The sequence below is a fragment of the Callithrix jacchus genome, chromosome 22, assembly GCF_049354715.1.
Source record: "Callithrix jacchus isolate 240 chromosome 22, calJac240_pri, whole genome shotgun sequence".
Classification (NCBI taxonomy): domain Eukaryota; kingdom Metazoa; phylum Chordata; class Mammalia; order Primates; family Cebidae; genus Callithrix; species Callithrix jacchus.
The window spans coordinates 19,002,285-19,027,317 of record NC_133523.1 but is presented as its reverse complement, the minus strand read 5'-3'; the positions used below and the strand labels follow the sequence as shown (position 1 = coordinate 19,027,317).

At 41.9% G+C, this 25,033-nt stretch overlaps 1 protein-coding gene, 1 non-coding gene and 1 pseudogene across 2 annotated transcripts in view; 2 read left to right on the top strand and 1 right to left on the bottom strand.

Annotated features, from left to right (window-relative positions):
- Nucleotides 1–24,725, bottom strand: part of LOC103789844 (uncharacterized) — an 83,652-nt gene extending 58,927 nt beyond the window's left edge. The window contains exons 1-3 of the mRNA XM_008987621.5: nucleotides 24,526–24,725; nucleotides 3,202–3,328; nucleotides 1,668–1,763 (exon numbers count right to left, since the gene is read on the bottom strand). Of these exons, the coding sequence (XP_008985869.5) occupies nucleotides 1,668–1,763; nucleotides 3,202–3,328; nucleotides 24,526–24,555 (253 nt within the window). The 5' untranslated portion in view covers nucleotides 24,556–24,725. The remainder of the gene's footprint in view (nucleotides 1–1,667; nucleotides 1,764–3,201; nucleotides 3,329–24,525) is intronic.
- On the top strand, nucleotides 13,716–14,161 carry LOC103789849 (mitochondrial pyruvate carrier 1 pseudogene; annotated as a pseudogene).
- On the top strand, nucleotides 15,031–15,240 carry LOC118150395 (small nucleolar RNA U3). Its single transcript, XR_004738500.3, has one exon. It is a non-coding gene; the product is annotated as a small nucleolar RNA U3 (small nucleolar RNA).
- Nucleotides 24,726–25,033: the final 308 nt, after the last annotated feature.

Genomic DNA, 25,033 nt, shown 5'->3' with positions numbered 1-25,033 from the left:
CAATCCCTAATTTTACATGAAACTACAATAAATCTTTTTTTTTTTTTGAGATAGAGTTTCACTCTTGTTGCCTAGGCTAGAGTGCACTGATGTGATCTTGGCTCACTTTAATCCCTACACCTGGATTTAAGCGATTCTCCTGCCTCAACCTCCTGAGTAGCTGGGATTATAGGCATGCACCACCGCACTTGGTATTTTTAGTTTTTTCTTCTTGTTGTTGTTAGTAGCAACAGCATTTTGTACTTTTAGTAGAAACAGGGTTTTGCCATGTTGGTCAGGCTGTCTTGAACTCCTGACCTCAGGTGATCTACCTGCCTCAACTTTTGAAAGTGCTGGGATTACCAGGCATGAGGCACCGTGCCCGGCCCAATAATCTTTTTAAGAAACAGGGTCTCCAGCCAGGCACGGTGGCTCAAGCCTGTAATCCCAGCACTTTGGGAGGCCGAGGCAAGTGGATCATGAGGTCGAGAGATCGAGACCAACCTGGTCAACATGGTAAAACCCCGTCTCTACTAAAAATACAAAAAATTAGCTGGGTGTGGTGGCGCATGCCTGTAATCCCAGCTACTCAGGAGGCTGAGGCAGGAGAATTGCCTGAACCCAGAAGGCGGAGGTTGCGGTGAGCCGAGATCGCGCCATTGCACTCCAGCCTGGGTAACAAGAGCGAAACTCTGTCTCGAAAAAAAAAAACCAAAAGAAACAGGGTCTCCTTATGTTGCCTAGGCTGGTATCAAACTCCTGGGCTCAAGGGGTTCTTTTGCCTCGGCCTCCCAAAGTGATAGGATTACAGGTGTGAGCCCCTGTACCCAGCCAAAACTACAGTCAACTTTGAATAGTCAAAGCAATCTTAAGCAATAAAAACAAAGCAGAACATCAAACTTTATAATTTAAAACTATATTTCAAGCCTATAGTAATACAAACAGAATGAAATGTGCAGAAAAATAAAAAACCAATGGAACAGAAACCACAAATGTTACACATTTTAAACATAATGCCAAAAGGTAATTTACACAATGGTTTAACAAGAGTTTCTCAAAATTATGCAATATTTCTGAGTCTCCAAAAACAATGGGGAAAAAAAGTCAGATTGTACAGTCTCTTATATGCCATAAAGAGGACTTTAGCTCACTGTAAACTTGAAGATCACTGAAGAAAACTAAAATGTTTTATTTTTATTTTTTTTGAGATGGAGCTTTGCTTTTGTTGCCCAGGCTGGAGTGCAATGGTGCAATCTTAGCTCAGCACAACCCCCGCCTCCCAGGTTCAAGTAATTCTTGTGTCTCAGCCTCCTGAGTAACTAGGATTACAGGCAGGTGCCACCATGCCTGGCTAATTTTGTATTTTTAGTAGAGACAGGATTTCTTCATGTTGGTCAGGTTGGTCTTGAACTCCTGACCTCAGGTGATCTGCCCACCTTGGCCTCCCAAAGTGCTGGGATTACAGGTGTAAGCCAATGCACCTGGCCGTAAAGTAGAATTTTCCAAGAATTTAAAAGCATAAGACAGAAGGTATTTCTATGCTGAAGTTAAAACAAACAAACAAAAAAACAGCTGCCTAGAAACTGTTTCTTTGAAACACAAATTTCCAAGTTACATTTTAAGACTGGCTTTCTTTTTCACCTCTAGAGCTCTCATCTGTGTCATGTGTTGTATTCACTCTCACCTACCTGGGGATTTGGCCACCATCTCATGTCTCTTCATATTCCAGGGCTCTTTTCCTTGCTCCAGACAGGTGATCAGGTCTAAATTAGACACAGCAATGCCTGTTTTATTAAAAATAAATAACATGAATCTTGCTCATATTCTCCAATTACCAACCGAGTAATTTTCTCAGTCAAGAAAATGTAGGCCAGGTTCAGTGGCTCATGCCAGTAATCCCAGCACTTTGAGAGAGTGAGGTGGGTAGATCACCTGAGGTCAGGAGTTCGAGACCAGACTTGTCAACATGGCAAAACCCCATCTCTACTGAAAATACAGAAATTAACTGGGCATGGTGGTGCACACCTGTAGTCCTAGCTGTTTGGGAGGCTGAGGCAGGAGAATCGTTAGAACCTGGGAGGCAGAGGTTGCAGTGAGCTGAGATTGAATCACTGTATCCAGCCTGGGTGACAGAGCAAAGCTCCATTTCAGAAAAAATATTTTTTAAAAAGGATGTAAAAGAATATTCTAGCAAATTAATCACAGAATACTAACTTATAAACATAAATTTTAAATATTAAGAAAATATTTTCAGGGCCGGGTGCAGTGGCTCAAGCCTGTAATCCCAGCACTTTGGGAGGCTGAGGTGAGTGGATCACGAGGTTGAGAGATGGAGACCATCCTGGTCAACATGGCGAAACCCCGTCTCTACTAAAAATACAAAAAAATTAGCTGGACATGGTGGGGCGTGCCTGTAATCCCAGCTACTCAGGAGGCTGAGGCAGGAGAACTGCCTGAACCCAGGAGGCAGAGGTTGCAGTGAGCCGAGATCGCGCCATTGCACTCCAGCCTGGGTAACAAGAGAGAAACTCCATCTCACACACACACACACACACACACACACACACACACACAAAATATATATATATATATATATATGTTTTCAATTTGTATGTTCTTAATTTCACTATCCAGTGCTACTGAATCAAAAATTGATGGTGGCAATTAGATTTTTTTTTGTTTTTTAGACAAAGTCTCACTCTGTCACCTAGGCTGGAGTGCAGTGGCATGATCTTGGCTCACTGCAACCTCTACCTCCCATGTTCAGGTAATTCTTCTGTCTCAGCCTCCTGAGTAGCTGGGATTACAGGCATGTGCCACCATGCCCAGCTAATTTTTGTATTTTTAGTAGAGACAGGGTTTCACCATGTTGGTCAAGCTGGTCTCGAACTCCGCCCATCAGCCTCCCAAAGTGCTGGGATTATAGGTGTGAGCCACTGCGCCCGGTCATAGCAATTGGATTTTAAGGTGTGGGCAACAGCATTTTCTGCCACTAAATTTCTGGAACTATCAATAATCTAGAATGAAGAATAGAGATCAGCTCAGAAATGTGGCAAGTTCAGGTCAGGATGAAACATCTACAGAGACAAATCTTAGATTTTCTTAAAAACAGGTCTATGAAACTCATTGATGTAAAGCATAAATTGCCAAAATACATGCAACAGAAAAGAGAAATAAAACCTTTAGAGTATATTAGGAATTGTGTATTAAAGTTATCCTTACCCAGGAAGACAAAGTTTCTGTAGTTCTCTAACATCACATTTCTATATAAATTCTGCTGTGCTGTGTCCAGGCATTGCCACTCCTCCAGAGAGAATTCTATGGCCACATCCATAAACGTCAATGGTCCCTGAAAAACATATAACACATATTTACCAAGTGTTTATGGACAGAATTTTTAATTTGACTCAAGGTGAAATGAGAGTAAAGAGATCTTGTTTTGACTTATAGAAGTGACTAAAATTATCCAATAAAATAATATTCAACACAGAAATATTCTCTAATGTATTCTCTAACTGAGAAAAGAGTAGTATAAGATCCACAACATCAGTGTATATATGTTATTTTTCTGGATGATAAAATATAAACTGAAGGGCATGAACACAACATGTACATTTTTGATTGTTACATGTACATCATGCAGGATGACTTGTGTATATTTTTCAGATGGAAAAGACAGATTGAGTTGGAAAGAGCCTTTCAAAATTTAATTATGATAAACTGGAGATCTTGTTAATGGAGATTATTTTTTCAGGAAGATCTGGAGTGTTATGGCTCAATCTCGAATCATGAAACCTCCTCCTCATGGGTTCAAGCTATTCTCCTGCCTCAGCCTCCCAAGCAGCTGGGATTACAGGCATGCACCACCATGCCCAGCTCATTTTGTATTTTTAGTAAAGATGGGGTTTCTCCATGTTGGCCAGGCTGGTCTGAAGCTCCTGAGCTCAGGTGATCCACCCATCTTGGCTTCCCAAAGTGATCGGATTGCAGGCACGAGCCACTGCACCCAGCCCAGTTTTTGAATTTCTAACAAGCTCACCAATAATGCCAATTATTTTGGCCCAGAAAGAATATTTTGTGAAACATCCAGTAAGTACAAAGCCCTGTTTTTGTTTTTTTTCTCCAGTTTTTCTCACCTATAAACAAAGATAAGAGCTTTCATTTTCCAAAGACATATATATATACTAAGAAAACCTAAGAAAAAAAGCAGCTGCCCCACATTAGCTGCATAAAGATACTTAATAATGAGGCCAGGCATGGTGGCTCACACCTGTAATTCCAGCACTTTGGGAGGTTGAGGTGGGCAGATCACCTGAGGCTGGGAAGTCAAGGCCAGCCTGACCAACATGGAGAAACCTCGTGTCTACTAAAAATACAAAATTAGCCAGATGTGGTGGCGCATGCCTGTAATCCCAGCTACTCAGGAGGCTGAGGCAGGAGAATCACTTGAACCAACCAGGCAGAGGTTGTGGTGAGCTGGGATCATGACATTGCACTCCAGCCTGGGCAACAAGGGCAAAAACTCTGTCTCAAAAATAAATAAATAGGCCACAAGCAGTGGCTCATGCCTGTAATCCCAACACTTTGGGAAGTCAAGGCAGGTGGATCATGAGGTCAAGAGTTCGAGACCAGACTGGTCAACATGGTGAAACCCCGTCTCTACTAAAAATACAAATATTAGCTGAGTGTAATGGTGGCACCTATAATCCCAGATACTTGGAAGACTGAGGCAGGAGAATCGCTTAAACCCAGGAGGTGGAGGTTGCAGTGAGCCAAGATATGCCACTGAACTACAGCCTGGGCAACAGAGTGAGAATAAGCCTCAAAATAAATAAATAAATAAGATACTTAATAATGAACAGAAAAATAATTAACTCTATAGTATAAAGGTCTTTCAGGGAGCTCTTTAACTAAATGAATTTTTTTTCTTTTTTGTCAGTAATTTCAGGATACCAAGTGAATTATTAACACCAACTGCACTAGGACAAATTTTTATGATATGCTAATGCATAACACAGAGCACCACTACTGGAGTATTACCCCCGAAAGTAAATTATAGTCTAAATTTAACCATAAAGAAAATATCAGTTCTATGCAAAGTTCAAGATACAGATATCTCTCATGTTTGCAATTTTCAATAGTGATTTTAGGTAGTCTTCCTTTAGCACTCTAGCAAACAGGTATCTCCTAATAATGTTGTTCAGAACTTTCTGGGTAATAAATGCTATTCTGTTCAAGTAAGTGGTTCCTTTCCCTTCCTTTCTTTTCCTTTCTTTTCTTTTCTCTCTTCTCTTCTCTTCTTTTTTCTTTTCTTTTCTTTTCTTTTGAGATGGAGTCTTGCTCTGTTGCCCAGGCTGGAGTACTGTGATACAATCTTGGCTCACTGCAACCTCCACCTCCTACGTTCAAAAAATTCTCCTGCCTCAGCCTTCTGAATAGCTGGCATTCCAGGAACATGCAATAATGCCTGGCTAATTTTTAAAATATTTTTAGTAGAGACAGGGTTTCACCATGTTGGCCAGGCTAGTCTTGAACTCCTGACCTCAAGTGATCTGCCTGCCTTGGCCTCCCAAATTGCTGGAATTACAGGCATGAACCACCACACCCAGTCATATAAGTGTTTTCTTAAGCCTATTCTGCATAGAGCTGATGGAGAACACAAATAAAACCTCAGCATTACATGTTCTGTATCTCTATTAAGAACCCCAGCTTTCCCCCAGTAGAAATCTTGAGTGTCCACACCATTTCATGTTCAACAGCCACAAAAAGAACATTTTCAATATTGCAGATCACAAATTTATGGTGATGGGGTTTCTGCATGACATATAAGAATATTAGATGTAGAGAATGTAGAGAAGGCTCTGGTCTATACAAAAGAAATATTTTGGCTAGGCACAGTGGTTCACACCTGTAATCCTAGCACTTTGGGAGGCTGAGGTGGGTGCATCATAAAATCAGGAGTTTGAGACCAGCCTGACCAACATGGTGAAACCCTGTATCACAAAATTAGCTGGGTGTGGTGGGATGCACCTGTAATCCCAGCTACTCAGAAGGCTGAGGCAGGAGAATTGCTGAACCTGGGACACAGAGGTTACAGTGAGCCAAGATGGCACTACTGCACACCAAATTGGGCCAAAAAGCAAGACTCCACCTTTTTAAAATTTTTTTTAAAAGAGGGGGTTTCCAGGAGGCAGAGGTTGCGGTGAGCTGAGATTGTGCCATTGCACTCCAGCCTGGGTAACAAGAATAAAACTCCGTCTCAAAAAAAAAAAAAAAAAAAAAAAAAGATGGGGTTTCACCATGATGGCCAGGCCGGTCTTGAACTCCTGACCTCAAGTGATCCACCCACCTCGGCCTCCCAAAGTGCTAGGATTACAGGCGTGAGCCACCACGCCCGGCCAAGACTCCATCTTAAAAAAAAAATTTGCAGAGACCCTTGGCTATCATCTTTTTAGTAGTTAAAAAGAAATTATTATGGAGAAAAAAACACATGTAGAAAAGTACAGGCTTGCAAGTGCAAAATGCATGGCATTCCAGGGGACAGAATGAACATAGGTCCTGATCTGAGACATGGTTAGCTTAAAAAAGTCATTCTTGGCCAGGCATGGAGGTTCACGCCTATAATCCCAGAACTTTGGGAGGCCGAGGCAGGCAGATCAAGGTCAGGAGTTCCAGACAGCCTGGTCAACATGGTGAAACCCTGTCTATACTAAAAATACAAAAATTATCTGGGTGTGATGGTACTCGCTTGTAATCCCAGCTACTTGGGAGGCTGAGGCAGGAGAATTGCTTGAACCTGGGAGGCAAAAGTTGCAGTGAGCTGAGACTGTGCCACTGCACTCCAGCCTGGCAACAGAGCAAGAATTTGTTTCAAAAAAAAAAAAAAATTAGTCAGGCATGGTGGCATGCACCAGTAATTCCACTACTTGGGAGGCTGAGGTAGAAGATTTAATTGGTTGAACCCAGGAGGCAGAGGTTGCAATGAGCTGATATCAAGCCACTGCACTTCAGCCTGGGTGACAGGGTGAGACTTCATCTCAAAGCAAACAAACAAAATATGGATGTGTCTACCCAGAACAACAAACAGAACCTGTGGGGAGGGGACAAGTACAGAGATTTCTGTAAATTGGCTATGTGATCCTAATGACAAGCCTGGGCTGATAACCACTTAGCTAAGCATTGCCTCTCAAGCTTTAGTGAGCTTAAAATTCACTTGGTAATTTTGGACCCACTCTATGTAATGGATTCTGCAGGTCTGGAAAAGATCCATGATGAATGTTTTAAACAAGTCTCTTGTCAATGCTGATGCTCCTCCCCCTCGGCTCAGTATTGGCAGTAGAGAAGCAGGCACAGCACAGGGTCCTTTACATTCAGCACTCTTGTCCCAACACAAATACTTCTGGTACAAATGAAGACAACCCATCTTTATCCTAAAGTTTCATATTCTTTGCTGGCTCTTTAAAGTTTACAAAGGAAACAGAGGCAGCAATGTCTGAATAAATCTGCATTTGGAAAATAACATGTACTACTGCAAGCTTTATCAAGCAGGTACTATGTGCTCTCAAGAGTCTGTTACAGGCCAGGCATGGTGGCTCATGCCTGTAATCCTAGTATTTTGGGAGGTCAAGGTGGGTGGATCACCTGAGATCAGGAGTTCAAGATCAGCCTGGCCAATATGAGGAAACCTCATCTCTACTAAAAACACAAAAGTTAGCCAGGCATGGTGGCATGTTCCTATAATCCCAGCTACTCAGGAGGCTGAGGCAAGAGAATCACTAGAATCTGGGAGGAGGAGATTGCAGTGAGCTGAGATTGTGTCACTGTGCTCTGGTCTCAGCAACAGAGCAAAACTCTCTCCAAAAAAAAAGAAAAAAAAGCACTGTGCTGGGAGTAACTCATTATATAATTTAATTTAATTCTGGTAACACCAAGGGAGTTGGTACTGTGTTTAATAAATCCCAGGATTTAGATAAAGAGCCCAGCATTTTTATTTTTTCTTCTGTTTCTGTCATTGGTTTTTTTTTTTTCTGTCATTGGTTTTAAAAAAAAATATGTAGAATAAAAGGCTAACACAGACAGATGAGAGGATTATAGAAAGAGTTTAATGTAGTTTAGAGGAACTTTTAGTGTGTTTATATTTACTTTTTTGTGACTTGTGGGCAACTACTGAATCTGCAGGACTAGAAGACAAGTTGCTAAATGGAATGCCTCTGCAACCTTGGTTTTAATAACAAATTAAGAAAAATAAAGAAACTAAGTCCCTAAAATACATATATATATATTTTTTTCATTTATCTGCTTTTGGGTTTCAGGAAATTGTTAGCACCAACTCCAGAAAGGCAGCAGAATTCAACAGTCAAAACCCTGATCTCTTCTATTAGTTCTGTGAGGCAAGACTCCAGGGCTGGGGGAGACCTAAATAAGGCCTCCGAATAGGGTGAATCTGAACAGAACTGGAAAAGGGAGAGACCGTCTGTATAATTCTGTTCTCTATGCCACTGGAGTATTTCAAGTTCTGTTTCTCCTAAGCTTACCTAAAAGAAACTTGGATGCGGCATGTTGCAGTGGCTCACGCCTGGGATCCCAACATTTTAGGAGGCCAAGGCTGGTGGATCACCTGAGGTTTGGAGTTCAACAGCCTAACCAACATGGAGAAACCCCATGTCTACTAAAAATACAAAATTAGGCAGGTGTGTGACACATGCCTGTAATCCCAGCTACTCAAGAGGCTTAGGCAGGAGAATTGCTTGAACCTGGGAGGCAGAAGTTGCAATGAGCCGAGATCATGCCATTGCACTCTAGCCTGGACAACAAGAGCAAAACTCCAACTTGAAAAAAAAGAAAAGAAAGGGCTGGGCGTGGTGGCTCATGCCTATAATCCCAGCACTTTGGGTGCTGAGGCGAGTGGATCACGAGGTCAAGAGATTGAGACCATACTGGTCAGCAAGGTGAAACCCTGTCTCTACTAAAAATACAAAAATTAGTTGGGCATGGTGGCGCATGCCTGTAACCCCAGCTACTCGGGAGGCTGAGGCAGGAGAATTGCTTGAACCCAGAAGGCGGAGTTTGCAGTGAGCCGAGATCATGCCATTGCACTCCAGTCTGGGTAACAACAGTGAAACTCCGTCTCAAAAAAAAAAAAAAGAAAGAAAAGAAAAGAAAAAGAAAAAATTACAGCATTAATTTATTTGCTTGAGTCTCCAGATCTCCTTGTGTGTTAACCTACCCTGTGTTAGCCTAATCAACTAATTCTTACATACTGAGAATTAGCCGGACTGACTTCGTTTTAACTTTCTCACTCATAGTTACTCCTGACTCCCCATTAAGTATGCAACTGGAGCATGTAGCTGGGGCAGGATGACACTGGGCACATCCAGGAATGCAACTGCTGATAAGAGGCTGAGTTAACTGGTACCAGCAGAGCCTGGGAATGTGGGTGTTGTTGAGTGCCCAGAGCCCCGATTTATCTATAAGTTGTATGTCTTTTATGACAGTTTTACCCCTTGCACCTGGCACTGTTTTATTTCTCATGTACTAGTTTATCTTCTAACTTTTTTGCTTGCTCAGCTTCTGTGAGAAAATTGCTTCAGCGAGAATCCCCTTCCCCTTTTCAAACTAGGGTATAAGAAACCACCTAACTCTTTCTTCGGGGTTGAGAGAATTTTAGGCGTTAGCCACCTCTTGGTCGCCGGCTAAATAAAGGACTCATAATTCAATCTCAGAGGGTGGCACATTTCCTTAACTTGCTCGGGTACAACACTTGTTTTTACCCAAATACCAGAAAACTGGAGAAACTCTTATCTGGTTACCAACCAAAAACATCCCTTGTATAAGGGAAGAAACAAACACAGATGACTCATTTCTCTTACACTGAGACAAAAGCAGAATTAACCACTCTTGTCAGTCTGACAATTCTGCGCTGGACATCCTCAAATGTCTCAAAGATGCCTACATAATTGTAAGAGGGTTCCCAGTGGCCCTGGGCTAGTGGTCCAGTAAGCCAGGCTAGAGAGAGCCATGCTAATTCTAAATAGAAAATGGAACTGCCCTGGTTAAACTCCACAATTACTTGCTCTGATTAACTAGATTTGGTTAAGAAGGACAAGAAGATTGTACATAACATTTTACAGGTAGATATAGTTGTGGTCATGGCTCTGGATACTTTGTGGCCTTGATCTCTACTCCTGAGATGTTTATTTACATTTACAGCATTTACCATCAGATTAGCTTTACGCCTGAAGACTCTCATCTAACTGTGGCCGACCTGCAACTGGACAAAATCTGAGAAGCTCGAAGGGCCACACTCTCAAAGGGGAGCTGTAGAATGTCTATGCTGACATCTCAAAACGCAGAAAACACCTTCTATTGGTGTTCAGCACATTCTCAATTCAAAATCTGGCCCTGTCTTGTAAACCCAGGCAGAGGCCAGATCTTATGTGCAGATTCTAGGTGGGATCACCCTGACTCCACATCCTCAGGTGTTACAGAAAGCAAAGTACAATCTAAGGAGGGATTCCCTCACAGAGGCTGCTCTGGCCCATTTCAAATGATATGTTTACCTGAAAGGAAATAGCTGAGGCAACATGAATCTAAGTAAACAATTAATTTGGGCCAAATAAATTGAGGATTATAATCTGGGTGCATATATTCCACTTGCCAGAAACATACACTTTTATTACAGCAGTTACAAGTGGATTTGTAAAGCAAAAAGAGAGGGACATAGAGTGGGTTGGTACAAAGCTGTTTGTCAAAAATTTTTATTTATTTACAAAAATAAATTGATTACTGATTGGATATACATTGATAGGCTATGGCGTGTGGGTTACAGTGTCCAGCGTGGCATTAGTTCAATTTACAGATACTTGTGGCAATAGTAATTTCAAGAGATAAATACATAGCTAAAAGAAACAAGAAAGACATAATTGTGGTCTCAGTTTAATGTCTCTCTGGGGCCGGGCGTGGTGGCTCAAGCCTGTAATCCCAGCACTTTGGGAGGCAGAGGCGGGTGGATCACGAGGTCAAGAGATCGAGACCATCCTGGTCAACATGGTGAAACCCCGTCTCTATTAAAAATACGAAAAAATTAGCTGGGCATGGTGGCGCGTGCCTGTAATCCCAGCTATTCAGGAGGCTGAGGCAGGAGAATTGCCTGAACCCAGGAGGCAGAGGTTGCAGTGAGCCGAGATCGCGCCATTGCACTCCAGCCTGGGTAACAAGAGCGAAACTCCATCTCAAAAAAAAAAAAAAAAAAAGTCTCTCTGAGCCTTATAAAGAAAATGACTTGCATTTCTTACCCAAATGGTTTACTTTTTTTCCACATCTCAAGATCTAGATTCAGAAGCTGGAGCTGTAGATTTCAGTTCTGGATGAGTGGAGTAGCAGCAGGTGTTACTTGCACATTTGTGAACATTTTAGCAAGAGGAGAAAAAAGAAAGTGAAAATTCTCATGTCTACATGTCTACTCAATTCACATGTTACTCTGATTGGGTTTCTGGGTCCCATAGTCTCTGAGTCGGTTTCAGGTCTGACAATATGAGTCACTGAGGTCAGGCACAGTGGCTCACACTGGTAATACCAGCAGTACGTGAGGATGAGTCAGGCAGATTACCTGAGCTCAGGAGTTTGAGACCAGCCTGGTTAATGTGGTGAAACTTTGTCTCTACTACAAATACATAAAATTAGCCAGGTGTGGTGGTATGTGCCTGTAGTACCAGCTACTTGGGAGGCTGAGGCAGGAGAATTACTTGAACCCGGGGGGCAGAGGTTGCAGTGAGCTAAGAACCCACCACTGCACTCCAGCCAGGGCAATAGAGCAAGACTCCATCTCAAAAAAAAAAAAAAAAGGAAAGAAAGAAAAGAGTAAAAAAGAGTCATTGAAAGAGAAACAATGGGGAAAACGGCTGATTGCTGGCCTATAAGGTTTGTAGAAATCTGATCTAGTCTCTCTTGAAGTGACTGTAGAGAACTATAGATGCCAAATAGACAGAGACACAAGTTGCCAAGGCAATCCTAACCAAAAATAACAAAGCTGGAGGCATTACATTACTTGACTTCAAACTAAATTATGAGACTACATTAACCAAAGCACTATAATACTGGTACGAAAAAAAGACTGATAGACAAATACAACAAAATAGAAAGCCAGAAATACTGCCATATGCAAACAACCACCTGATTTTTGGCAAAGCCGATGAGAGGCATGTGAGAAGAATTCCCTATTCAATGAATGGTGCTGGAATAACTACCCACCACTATGTAGAAAATGGAAACTGAACCCCTTCTTTATATCATATATAAAAATAGACTCAAGATGAAGTAAAAACTTAAATGTAAAATATAAAATTATTATTTTTTAAACCCTAAAAGATAAATAACCTAGGAATTCCTACTATTTGAGACATAGGAACTGACAAAGATTTTAAGTTGAAGATACCAAAAGCAATTGTAACAAAAGCAAAAATTGACAAATGGGACCTAATTAAACTAAAAGCAAAAGAAACTATCAACAAAGTAAACAATCTACAGAATAAAAGAAAATATCTGCAAACTATGCTTCTGACAAAGTCTAATGTCCAGAATTCATTAGAAACTTAAACAAATTTACAAGAAAAAAACAAAAACCTCATTAAAAAGTAGGCAAAGGGGCCCGGACGCAGTGGCTCATTCCTGTAATCCCAGCTACTCAGGAGGCTGAGGCAGGAGAATTGCCTGAACCCAGGAGGCGGAGGTTGCAGTGAGCCGAGATCACGCCATTGCACTCCAGCCTGGGTAACAAGAGCGAAACTCCGTCTCAAAAAAAAAAAAAAAGTAGGCAAAGGACATAAACAGATGTTTCTTTTTTTGAAACAGAGTCTTGCTCTGTTACCTAAGCTGGAGTGCAGTGGCATGATCTTGGCTCACTGATCCCTCCAGCTCTGGTTTTAAGTGATTCTCATGCCTCAACCTCTCTAGTAGCTGGGACTACAGGTGTGTACCACCATGCCTCGCTAATTATTGTATTTTCAGTAGAGACAGAATTTTGTCATGTTGGCCAGGATGGTCTCGAACTCTTAGCCTCAAATGATCCACTTGCCTTAACCTCCCAAAATGCTGGTATAACAGGTATGAGCCACCATCCATAGCTAAACAGATGCTTTTCAAAACAAGGCATACATGCGGCTAACAAGCATATTTTAAAAATGCCTATCACTAATTATTAGAGAAATATAAAAGAAAACACTCAATGAGATACTGTCGCACACCAGTCAGAACGGTCATTGTTAAAAAGGCAGTAATAGATCCTTGGAAAGTTGCAGAGGAAGGGAAGTACTTCCAACACTGCTGGTGGGAGTGTAAGTGACTTCCACTATTGTAAAAAACTGCTAAAGCATTAGGTATGGAGAAAGGCAAAACTGCTTTGAATTGCTCTTTTCTTAAAGGAATCTTGATGATATCAGGATTATAACTTCATTAATCATTCAAATGGCAAGCTGGGGCTGGGCTTGGTGGCTCATGCCTGTAATCCTAGCACTTTGGGAGGCCAAGGCAGGTGGATCACCCGAGGTTCGAAGTTCGAGACCAGCCTGACCAATATGGTGAAACCCTGTCTCTAAAAAAAAAAAAAAAAAAAGAAAGAAATTTAGGGGCCCACAGCTAGGGCGCCCTCGGCCAGCCATCACGGCTTTGGTCCGAGTTTCTGTCTTTGGGAAGTGGCTGTAGTGGCACGGATGACTTGGGGTCTGGTGTCTGGTTGTGCCAGTGGCCGACTATGTCCAAAGCAAGGATTTAAGGGACTACCTCATGAGTAGGCACTTCTGGGGCCCAGTAGCCAACTGGGGTCTTCCCATTGCTGCCATCAATGACATGAAAAAGTCTCCAGAGATTATCAGTGGGTGGATGACATTTGCCCTCTGTTGCTATTCTTTGACATTCCTGAGATTTGCCTACAAGGTCCAGCCTCGGAACTGGCTTCTGCTTGCATGCCAGGAAACAAATGAAGTAGCCCAGCTCATCCAGGGAGGGCGGCTTATCAAACATGAGATGAGTAAAAAGGCATCTGCATAACAATGGAAAATGAAGAGCAAGCTCTTGAAGGGACAGCATTGCCAGCTGCTGCTGAGTCACAGATTTCATTATAAGCAGCCTCACTAAGGAAAATACGCTGAATGCTATTTTTACCAGCCATTCGATTTTTATAGAAATAGCTGAGTCTCTAACTCTCTGCTGCCTTACAAGTACTAAATATTTTACTTCTTTCCATAAAGAGTAGCTCAAAATATGCAATTTAATAATTTCTGATGATGGTTCCATCTGTAGTCACATGTATATTATCTATTAGAATTCACTTAATGAAAAACTGAAGAGAACAAAATGTTTAACTACTAGTACTTAAGTCCTCCGACTTGACATCGTCTTTAATGACCACAAGACAACCACCAGCTGGCCACATGCCTAAAATCTTGTCCCCACTGTTTAAAAATGTTATCGGTGTGTTTCCATGCAGTGTGTATATTGAGATGCTGTAACTTAATGGCAATAAAATATTTAAATATTTGTTAAAAAAATTAAAAATTAAAAAAAGGCAAGCTGAAATTGGTAATAAGAAGTTTAAAAGAAAATCTGAAACTTTTTCTGGAAGCAGAGACTCAAAGAATATATTTTAACCATGTGCTTAAAGCCTCAGGCAGAATAGCTTACACTCTGCAATAGAGTTTTCAGGCTGATCAAGTTTATGGGCTTTTAACTGGCAAACTGTTCAGAAAACAATGTCTTACTAGCAGAGCAAAGACTCTCTAATAAGTCTTTCATGCATACGTTTTCACCACATTTACATACAATTATTATTATTTTACTTTTTGAGAATGGGCATAACATTTTTACTTTTTAATTCAACAAATATTTAATTTAGCTTAAAGTTTTTCTTCAAAGGATGTGTAATTCTACATGCTTAGCTTTTAGTTGCTCTTTAATTCATGGGCCTTCTTTTATAGCTGATTGAAATTTATCATTTAAATTTACAAAATTAAGGGTAAATAAGGGTTGTTCTAGTAGTGTTGCTGGTTAAGACAGAAACAGGTCAATTAGGACATTCATTTCTACTGAGGAGCAGGCTGTGTGGCTGGCTTTTAATTGCTCCTCACTCCACGAGGAGGAGGTGTAGTGTTCTTTCCTGAGCGTGAAGTTGGTTTTTGGTGTTGCATTAGTGCAAGTGCCATTTACCGTTGATGATCGTTCTTCTCTTCTTCTGGGAGAGTAAGAGGGAAAGAACACAGTCTGAGTGGTTTTTGGTTTGGTTTAATTGCTCCTCACTAATTCATGGGCCAGCTCTAATTTCTCTCCCTTCAGAGGTTACTGTTTTACTTAAATTGGATTTCAAAACAGCCATGTTTAGGGCAGAGTTGGAATTAATTTGGGAAAGGAGAGAAAAAATTAAATTTTTCTTCTTTTCTATAAGCAAACATCTCCAAGTCCTTCCCCTTCCCATAAGATTGTATCCTGCTACGCAAGGTTTATAAGTTTATAAATTCTTGTATTCTTCTTTTCTATAGCTGATAACTGTAAGTTTCTGTAACACAGTGAAGGTCATGAGAAATGCCCAAGCAGGCAGGACTCTGGCTTTCTGGGCACTGTAGCAGAAGGGAATAGCTAAGGCCCCTGCTAGAATCCTTGAGCTCTACAGATAGCGAACATCTGGATCACACAGAAACAGTCATAATGTAAGCCTAAATTAGGTGCCTATCATTGCTAATGAATTGCCTTTGTTCTACGCCTGCAAACTTGTTTTAGAGCCTCTGGGTACTTCACGTATAAAGAGCCAAGCCCAGTCTTTGTTAGGCACTTAGTATTGAGACGCTAATCTGCTGAGTTGGAGGCCACCCAAATAAAATCCTCCTGTTTCACACATTGGTCTCTCCGGTCTCCTCAAATACTCTGCAACAGAATACCAACTGTGGCTAATATCAGAAAAAGGTCTTACAAATCCTTAAATTTTCCTTAAATCTTAGCAGAGAATTACAATTTGGGATATTGCTTGTATACAAAGAACACATGAAGTTTTACTGTGGGACACCTGTGGAGAGCAGCAGCAGAGGCAGTCAGGTCCGGGGATGGCAGCCTTGCTGGGCCCACCCTGGTGCTGTCTCTGCTTTCCACTACTGCTGCTCCCTCCTGCCCGCTTCAGCAGTTGAGGCTTGTGGGGAGCTTCTCTGCCAGAGCCTTTTTTTCCTCTTTTTTTTCTTTTGCTTTGCCATGTGGCTCCACCCTGCAATGCCTTTTTTCTTATCCTTCAATAAACATACCCCCATTGCCTTGCTGATCACCAGTCACTGGGCAGGCTAGGAGTTTCTTCTGTAATTCTGCTTGCTTAAGACAAGGGCCTATGGCTGTAGCATTTCCTTTGCCTTTTTTCCTACTCACTGCATGCATTTGCGCTAATTTCTCCCCGCTTAACTTGCTCCCAGAGCTTTACGTTCAGTGTGCCCTTTGCCTGAAACAACGGGCCTTGGGAAACAGCAGCTTGTATTACGGTTCTTAATGGGGCCTGATACTGTTTGTGTTGTGCTGATAACTGCCGTCCATTATGAATTCCATATATATGATGGAATACTACACAGCCATTAAAAATGAATTAACAGCATTTGCAGTGACCTGGATGAGACTGGAGACTATTACTCTCAGGAATTATCTCTGGAATAGAAAACCAAACATGGTACGTTCTGATGTGTGGGGGCTAAGCTATGAGTATGCAAAGGCATAAAAATGATACAGTGGACTTTGGGGACTTGGAGGAAAGAGTGGGAAGGGGTGAGGGATAAAAGACTACAAATATGGTGCAGTGTGTAATGTTCCACTGATGAGTGCACCAAAATCTCACAGATCACCACTAAAGAACTTACTCATGTAGGCTTGGCATGGTTGCACCTGCCTGTAATCACAGCATTTTAGGAAGCTGAGGTGGGCGGATCACAAGGTCAGAGTTAAAGAACAGCCTGGCCAACACGGTGAAACCCTGCTTCTACTAAATATACAAAAATTAGCCAGGCATGGTGGTGCGTGCCTGTAATCCCAGCTACTCCAGAGGCTGAGGCAGCAGAATTGCTTGAACCCAGGAGGTGAAGTTTGCAGTGAGTCAAGATTGCACCACTGCACTCCAGCCTGGGTGACAGAGAGAGACAGCGGGTGTTTGCCTTTAACCTTGTGTACAAAGTCATACGCACCGTATATTATAAATATAATATATATAGTTATCCTTAAATATATATATGTATAAAAATATATATCATAGGTTGGGCCTGGTGACTCACACCTGTAATCCCAGCAATTTGGGAGGCCAAGGCAGGTGAACATTTGAAATTAGAAATTCGAGACCAGCCTGGCCAATGTGGTAAAACCCTGTTCTCTAGTAAAAATAAAAAAATTGGCCGGGCGCAGTGACTCATGCCTATAATCCCAGCACTTTGGGAGGCCGAGGCGGGTGGATCACGAGGTCAAGAGATCGAGACCATCCTGGTCAACATGGTGAAACACCGTCTCTACTAAAAATACAAAAATTAGCTGGGTATGGTAGCACGCACCTGTAGTCCCAGCTCCTCAGGAGGCTGAGGCAGGAGAATTGCTTGAACCCAGGAGACGGAGGTTGTGGTGAGCCGAGACCACACCATTGCACTCCAGCCTGGGCAACAAGAGCGAAACTCCGTCTCAAAACAAAACAAAACAAAAATTAGCTGGGCATGTTGGTGTGCCCCTGTAATTCTAGCTACTCAAGAACCTGAGGCAGGAGAATTGCTTGAACCCGGGAGGTGGAGGTTGTGGTGAGCTGAGATCGTGCAGTTGCCTTCCAGCCTGGGTCATAAGACCACAAATCCTTATTTAAAAAAAAATATATATATATACTCTTATTAAAATATATATATATATATACACTCCCTGCCATTGTTGAGTAGTGCAGAGGCAGAGGCTCGGGTGCATTCAAGATCTGGCTTTATCCGTAACCCACCACCATGGCCAAGGAAGGCATTGCTGCTGGAGGTATAATAAACATGAATACTGCTTTACGAGAGGTGCTGAAGACGGCCCTCATCCACCATGGCCTAGCAGGTGGAATCTGAGAAGCTGCCAAAGCCTTAGACAAGCGCCCAGCTCATCTTTGTGTGCTTGCATGCAACTGTGATGAGTTTATGTCTGCCAAGTGCGTTGAGGCCCTTTGTGCTGAACACCAAATCTACCTAATTAAGATTGATGACAACAAAAAACCTAGGGGAATGTGTAGGCCTTTGTAAAACTGACAGAGGGAAAATCCGTAAAGTGTTGGTTGGAGTTGTGTAGTAGTTAAGGATTATTGCAAGGAATCTCAGGCCAAGGATGTTGTTGAAGAGTACTTCAAATACAAGAAAAAATAAATCTTTGGCTCACGCACACACGTATACTCACAAAAAAGCCTAAGAAAATTTCTAAACTTACTCTAAGAAAGAAAAAAGTGGGCCGGGCGTGGTGGCTCAAGCCTGTAATCCCAGCACTTTGGGAGGCTGAGGTGGGTGGATCACGAGGTCAAGAGATCGAGACCATCCTGGTCAACATGGTGAAACCCCATCTCTACTAAAAATACAAAAAATTACCTGGGCATGGTGGCCTGTGCCTGTAATCCCAGCTACTCAGGAGGCTGAGGCAGGAGAATTGCCTGAACCCAGGAGGCGGAGGTTGCGGTGAGCCGAGATCGTGCCATTGCACTCCAGCCTGGGTAACAAGAGTAAAACTCCGTCTCCAAAAAAAAAAAAGAAAAAGAAAAAAGTGGTAGGGTACAGTGACTCACTCCTGTAATCCTAGCACTTTGGGATCCCAAGGCCGGCAGACTGCCAGAGCTTCAGGACCAGCCTGGGCAACATGGCAAAACCGTGTCTCTACTAAAATACAAGAAAGTTAGCTGAGTGTGGTGACATGAGCCTGTAGTCCCAGCTACTCAGGAGGCTGAGGCAGGAGAATTGCTTGAACCTGGGAGGCACAGGTGGCAGTGAGCCAAGATCATGCAACTGCACTCCAGCCTGCACGACAGCAGAGTGAGACTCAGTCTCAAAAAAAAAAAAGAAAAGAAAAATAGGTAAATGGGACGGGCGCGGTGGCTCACACCTGTAATCCCAGCACTTTGGGAGGCCGAGGCGGGTGGATCACGAGGTCAAGAGATCGAGACCATCCTGGTCAACATGGTGAAACCCCATCTCTACTAAAAATACAAAAAATTAGCTGGGCATGGTGGCGCGTGCCTGTAATCCCAGCTACTCAGGAGGCTGAGGCAGGAGAATTGCCTGAACCCAGGAGGCCGAGGTTGTGGTGAGCCGAGGTCACGCCATTGCACTCCAGCCTGGGTAGCAAGAGCGAAACTCCATCTCAAAAAAAAAAAAAAAAAAGAAAAAGAAAAATAGGTAAATGAAATTTCTCACAAATAAAATACATGATTAGATATTTTTTCTGAAACCCACCTCTTTTATGCTCGTTTCTTACCTTTCAAGTCCTAATAAAATACAGTTTACAGTTAAATAATGAAAGTCAAAGTAAGTGAACAAACTTTTTCAAGGTGACAACCCCAGGGAGTGGTCGTGCTAATTAGGAAACAGATGTGTCTGATACATTTGTCAAGTTGGGCCATTCAACCGCTTGAGATACTCACCCACCCCATTCTGCTCACCGTAAGTGCTCAATAACCACTCTCTCAGGAGACACTACACTACGCCCCAGGTGCATTTTACCTTGCTAGTTCTTGCAACCATCTCACTTGGGTCAGGGGTTTTGTTTTGTTTTTTAATAAAATTTAGAGAATTCAAGGAGCAGGAATTGTTCCTGTGTTTTCCCCTCAATACCAGCATGTGATTGATTGACCAGCAATGTGTCTCCCAGAAATGGAAGCCGGGTTGGGTGAAGACAACCTTAATATCTCAAGGGGTTAGTTTTTCAAAGGAAGAGTATGCCACGAGATGCCTCTCAGCCCCAGGGCATCCACCTGCTCCCTTGAGAAGCTACACTCCATACCTCAGGTTGTCCTTAGAGAGAAAATGACCCAGGAGCTGATATGCACTAGATATTCTGGCAGAAAAAGTCATGGTGTGTATCTTGGTTTACCCCAAGACTTTACTGAAACCCAAGACTGGGAAAAAACTAAAGTGGGGGGGCTGAAGACACAACATTCTAACATAAAGTTTCCAAAGAAAGATGCAATAAAAAATGATAAAGGGAATATCACCACCAATCTTACAGAAATACAAACTACCATCAGAGATTACTACAAACACCTCTATGCAAACAAACCAGTAAAACTAGAAAAAAATGGATAAATTCCTGGACACTTACACCCTCCCAAGACTAAACCAGGAAGAAGCTGAATACCTGAATGAATGAATAACAAGGTCTGAAGTTGAGGCAGCAATTAATAAATAGCCTACCAACCAAAAAGAGTCCAAGACCAGATGGGTTCACAGCCGAATTCTATCAGAGGTACAAAGAGGAACTGGTACCGTTCCTTCTAAAACTATTCTAAACAATACAAAGAGAGGGAGTCTTCCCTAACTCATTTTATGAGACCACCATTATCCTGACAGCAAAACCTGGCAGAGACATAACTAAAAAAAAATTTCAGGCCAATATCCATGATGAGCATTGATGCAAAAATCTTCAATAAAATATTGGCAAACTGAATCCAACAGCACATCAAAAAGCTTATCCAACATGATCAAGTCGGCTTCATCCCAGGGATGCAAGGCTGGTTCAACATTCGCAAATCTGTAAATGTAATCCATCATATAAACAGAACCAAATTATCTCAATAGATGCAGAGAAGGCCTTCAACAAAATTCCACAGTCCTTTATGCTAAAAACTCTAAATAAACTAGGTATCCATGAATCGTACCTCAAAATAATAAGAGCTATTTATGACAAACCCACAGCCAATATCATACTGAATTAACAAAAACTGGAAGCATTCCCTTCAAAAACTGGCACAAGACAAGGATGCCCTCTCTTACCACTCCTATTCAACATAGTATTGGAAGTTCTGGCGAGGGCCATCAGGCAAGAGATAGAAATAAAGCGTATTCAAAGAGGAAGAGAGGATGTCAAATTGTCCCTGTTTGCAGATGACATGACTGTATATTTAGTAAAGCCCATGGTCTCAGCCCAAAATCTCCTTAAGCTAATAAGCAACTTCAGTAAAGTCTCAGGATACAAAATCAATGTGCAAAAATCACAGGCATTTCTATACACCAATAATAGACAAACAGAGAGCCAAATCATGAGTGAACTCCAATCCACGATTGCTACAAAGAGAATAAAATATCTAGGAATACAACTAACAAGGAATGTGAAGAACCTCTTCGAGAAGAACTACAAACCACTGGCTCAAGGAAATAAGAGAGGACACAAACAGATGGAAAAACATTCCATGCTCGTGGTTACAAAGAATCAATATTGTGAAAATGGCCTTACTGCCCAAGGTAATTTGTAGATTCAAAGCTATCCTCGTCAAGCTATGAATGACTTTCTTCATAGAACTGGAAAAAGCCACTTTAAACTTCATATGGAACCAAAAAAGAGCCTGCATAGCCAAGATAATCCTAAGCAAAACAAAAACAAAAAACCCCAAAGCTGTAGGCATCATGCTACCTGACTTCAAACTATATTACAAGCCTACTGTAATCAATACAGCATGGTACTGGTACCAAAACAGAGATGTAGACCGATGGAACAGAACAGAGGCCTCAGAAAGATGCTGCAAAACTACAACCATCTGAACTTTGACAAACCTGACAAAAACAAGCAATGGGGAAAGAATTCCCTATTTAATAAGCGGTGTTGCGAAAACTAGCTAGCCATATGCAGAAAGCTGAAACTGGATCCCTTCCTTACATCTTATACAAAAATTAACTCTAAATGGATTAAAGATTTAGACATGAGGCATAACACCATAAAAACTCTAGAAGAAAACTTAGGCAATACCATTAAGGACATAGGCATAGGCAAGGACTTTATGACTAAAACACCAAAAGCAATGGCAACAAAAGCCAAAATATACAAATGGGATTGGATTAGACTTAAGAGCTTCTGCAGAGCAAAAGAAACTATCAACAGAGTGAACCGGCAACCAACAGAATGGGAAAAAATTTTTGCAATCTACCCATCTGACAAAGCTAATATCCAGAATCTACAAAGAACTTAAACAAATTTACAAGAAAAAACAAACAACAATCAAAAAGTGGGCAAAAGATATGAACAGACACTTCTCAAAAGAAGACATCTGTACAGTCAACAAACATAGGAAAATAAGCTCATCATCACTGGTCACTAGAGAAATGCAAATCAAAACCACATTGAGATACCTCACCCCAGCTAGAATGGTGACCATTAAAACATCAGGAGACAACAGATGCTGGAGAGGATGTGGAGAAATAGAAACACTTTTGCACTGTTGGTGGAAATGTAAATTAATTCAACCATTGTGGAAGACAGTGTGGCGATTCCTCAGGGATCTAGAAATAGAAATACCATTTGACCCAGCAATCCCATTACTGGGTATATGCCCAAGGATTATAAATCACTCTATTATAAAGACATGCACACATATGTTTATTGTGGCACTGTTTACAATAATAGCAAAGACTTGGAACAAACTCAAATGCCCATCGATGATAGACTAGACAAGGAAAACATGGCACATATACACCATAGAATACTATGCATCCATAAAAAAGAATGAGTTCATGTCCCTAAATAGAAAGCATCATTCTGAGGAAACTGACACAAGAACAGAAAACCAAACTCCTCATGTTCTCACTCATAAGTGGGTGCTGAACAATGAGAATACATGGACACATAGGGGAGAATATCACAGAACGGGGCCTGGGTGGTGGAGGACTAGAGGAGAAATAGCAGGAAGTGGGGGAATTGGGGAGGGATAGCATTAGGAGAAATACCTAATGTAGATGATGGGGTGATGGACACAGCAAACCACCACAGTGGCACGTGTATACCTATGTAACAGACCTGCACAATCTGCACATGAACCCCAGACATAGAGTATTATGAAACAAACACATTTAAAATAAAAATAAATCAACAATAAAAGTCATCTATTGTTCAACTACTTAAAATAAATGCTGAAATATTTACAAATAAATAAACTTTAAAAAATAAAATTTCTAAAGAAAAACTGTGCCCAAAAACATTCTAAGATTTCTGTGCCTCAGGAAGAGTTTTTCTTTCTTTCTTTCTTTTTTTTTTTTTTTTAAAAGGCCAGGTACGGTGGCTCACTCTTGTAATTCCAGCACTTTGGGAGGCTGAGGCGGGCAGATCACCTGATGTCAGAAGTTCAAGACCAGCCTGACCAACATGAAGAAATCCCATCTCTACTAAAAATACAAAAAAAAAAAAAGCCAGGCGTGGTGATGCGAGCCTGTAATCCCAAATACTCGGGAGGTTAAGGCAGGAGAATCGCTTGAACCCGGTAGGCAGAGGTTGCGATGAGCTGAGATCAAGACGTTGCACCCTGGGCAACAAAAGTAAAACTCTGTCTCAAAAAAAAAAAAAAAAAAAAAAAAGGCTTAGAAATTTTGTGCAATACAGTGTCAGGGAATCATTTTTTGCTTTCTTCTCATGGGAAATATTTTCAAACAGAAAACAATGTTAAGTGCCATTTAATGCTTTGTCAAAAATAATTAAAATACAGTATCAAAACTGTACACTAAAGGAAAAACAGTTGATAATGGAAATTAGGAAAGAAAAGTTGGCATTTAGAAATGACAGAAGAAACTGAATTTAGTATTTTAGTTTTTTTACAGTTTAACTGCAGGCCAGAGTTAGGCTGGAGGAATGGTCCTGGGAGGTACATTTGAGACCCTGCTTGAAACACAAGCATGTGAAAAATGCAGGGAAAATCAATCCCCTGTGAAGTGTGAGAATAATTAAGTGGCAGGCGATTAGACTAAGGAAGCTCTAGTCCCTACTTAAAGAAACTACTATGTAACTGTACCTAACCAATTGTTAAATATGGTTTTCGTCATCATGCACCTTATAAGTCTTTCCTTCAAGCTCCTCTCATAAACCACAAACTACAAAACATACCGGGTGCTCTAAAATTACGGAATCGTTCTTTGATTAAATTCTTTAATATTTTTGCAATGACTGCCACAGATTTTTAACAGGAGAAAATAGAAACTGAAAACCCCACGAACCAAAGCTCTTCCCATTCATCATCCCACACCCCAAGTCAGGATTCTCCCCTGAGGACCCTCCCGTGGTCCCTGCACAATCTGGGAGAGACGCAGCACTGCGGGTGCAAAGCTGCCCCGGAGAGGGCTCCAGACCAAGACACAGCAACTGCGCAAGGCAGAAACAAGACACCCAGGACCGCTGCTGTCAGCGCAGCCGCCATCTTATGGCTGAAGGGGAGAGGCTGCGCTAGACAAGGAGAACTCAGGGAGCAGACTGTGGAGCTGACTGTGGGGAGGCTTGAGTCCTGCCACAGCCATTTCCTACTGGTTCCAACCAGCCCCTTCCCCTCTCTCGGGATGTCTGATTCGGCACTCTCACCATGTCTAGAATTCCAGGGCTTCCTGGCATCTTAGCTGTGGATCTCCAAATATCTGCAGGTCACAGGGCCACACAGGATGAGCCTCTAGAAGAAAAGGACACAGCAGTGATGACGAGACCTGGAACTCCCGCTGCAGGGAGAGGCAAAGGCCCAGCCAAACCCGGACGCCGTCCTGTCCGCTCCAGCTGCGTGTCTGATTGAGCTACCTCAAGCTCAGAGTCCCTGATTGGATAATGTTTAAGGCCCGCCCCTTCAGGTCCTGAGTGACAGAAGAAGTGATCAGATGCTGGGCTGAATGAAGTGACAGCCTAGGCTGCAGCCTTCTCAGGTAGAGCTTCCTTCCTGAGCTGAGCCAAGCTCACCCCAGAGGATGTTTGCCTTTTAACCTTGTGTATAAGGTCACATGCACCTGTAAATAATATGCTATATGGCTATTCTCGAATTAAAAGAATATGATAACAATTGTTCTAAAATTTTAAATTTTATGATTTTCCTGGCTTCTAGTCC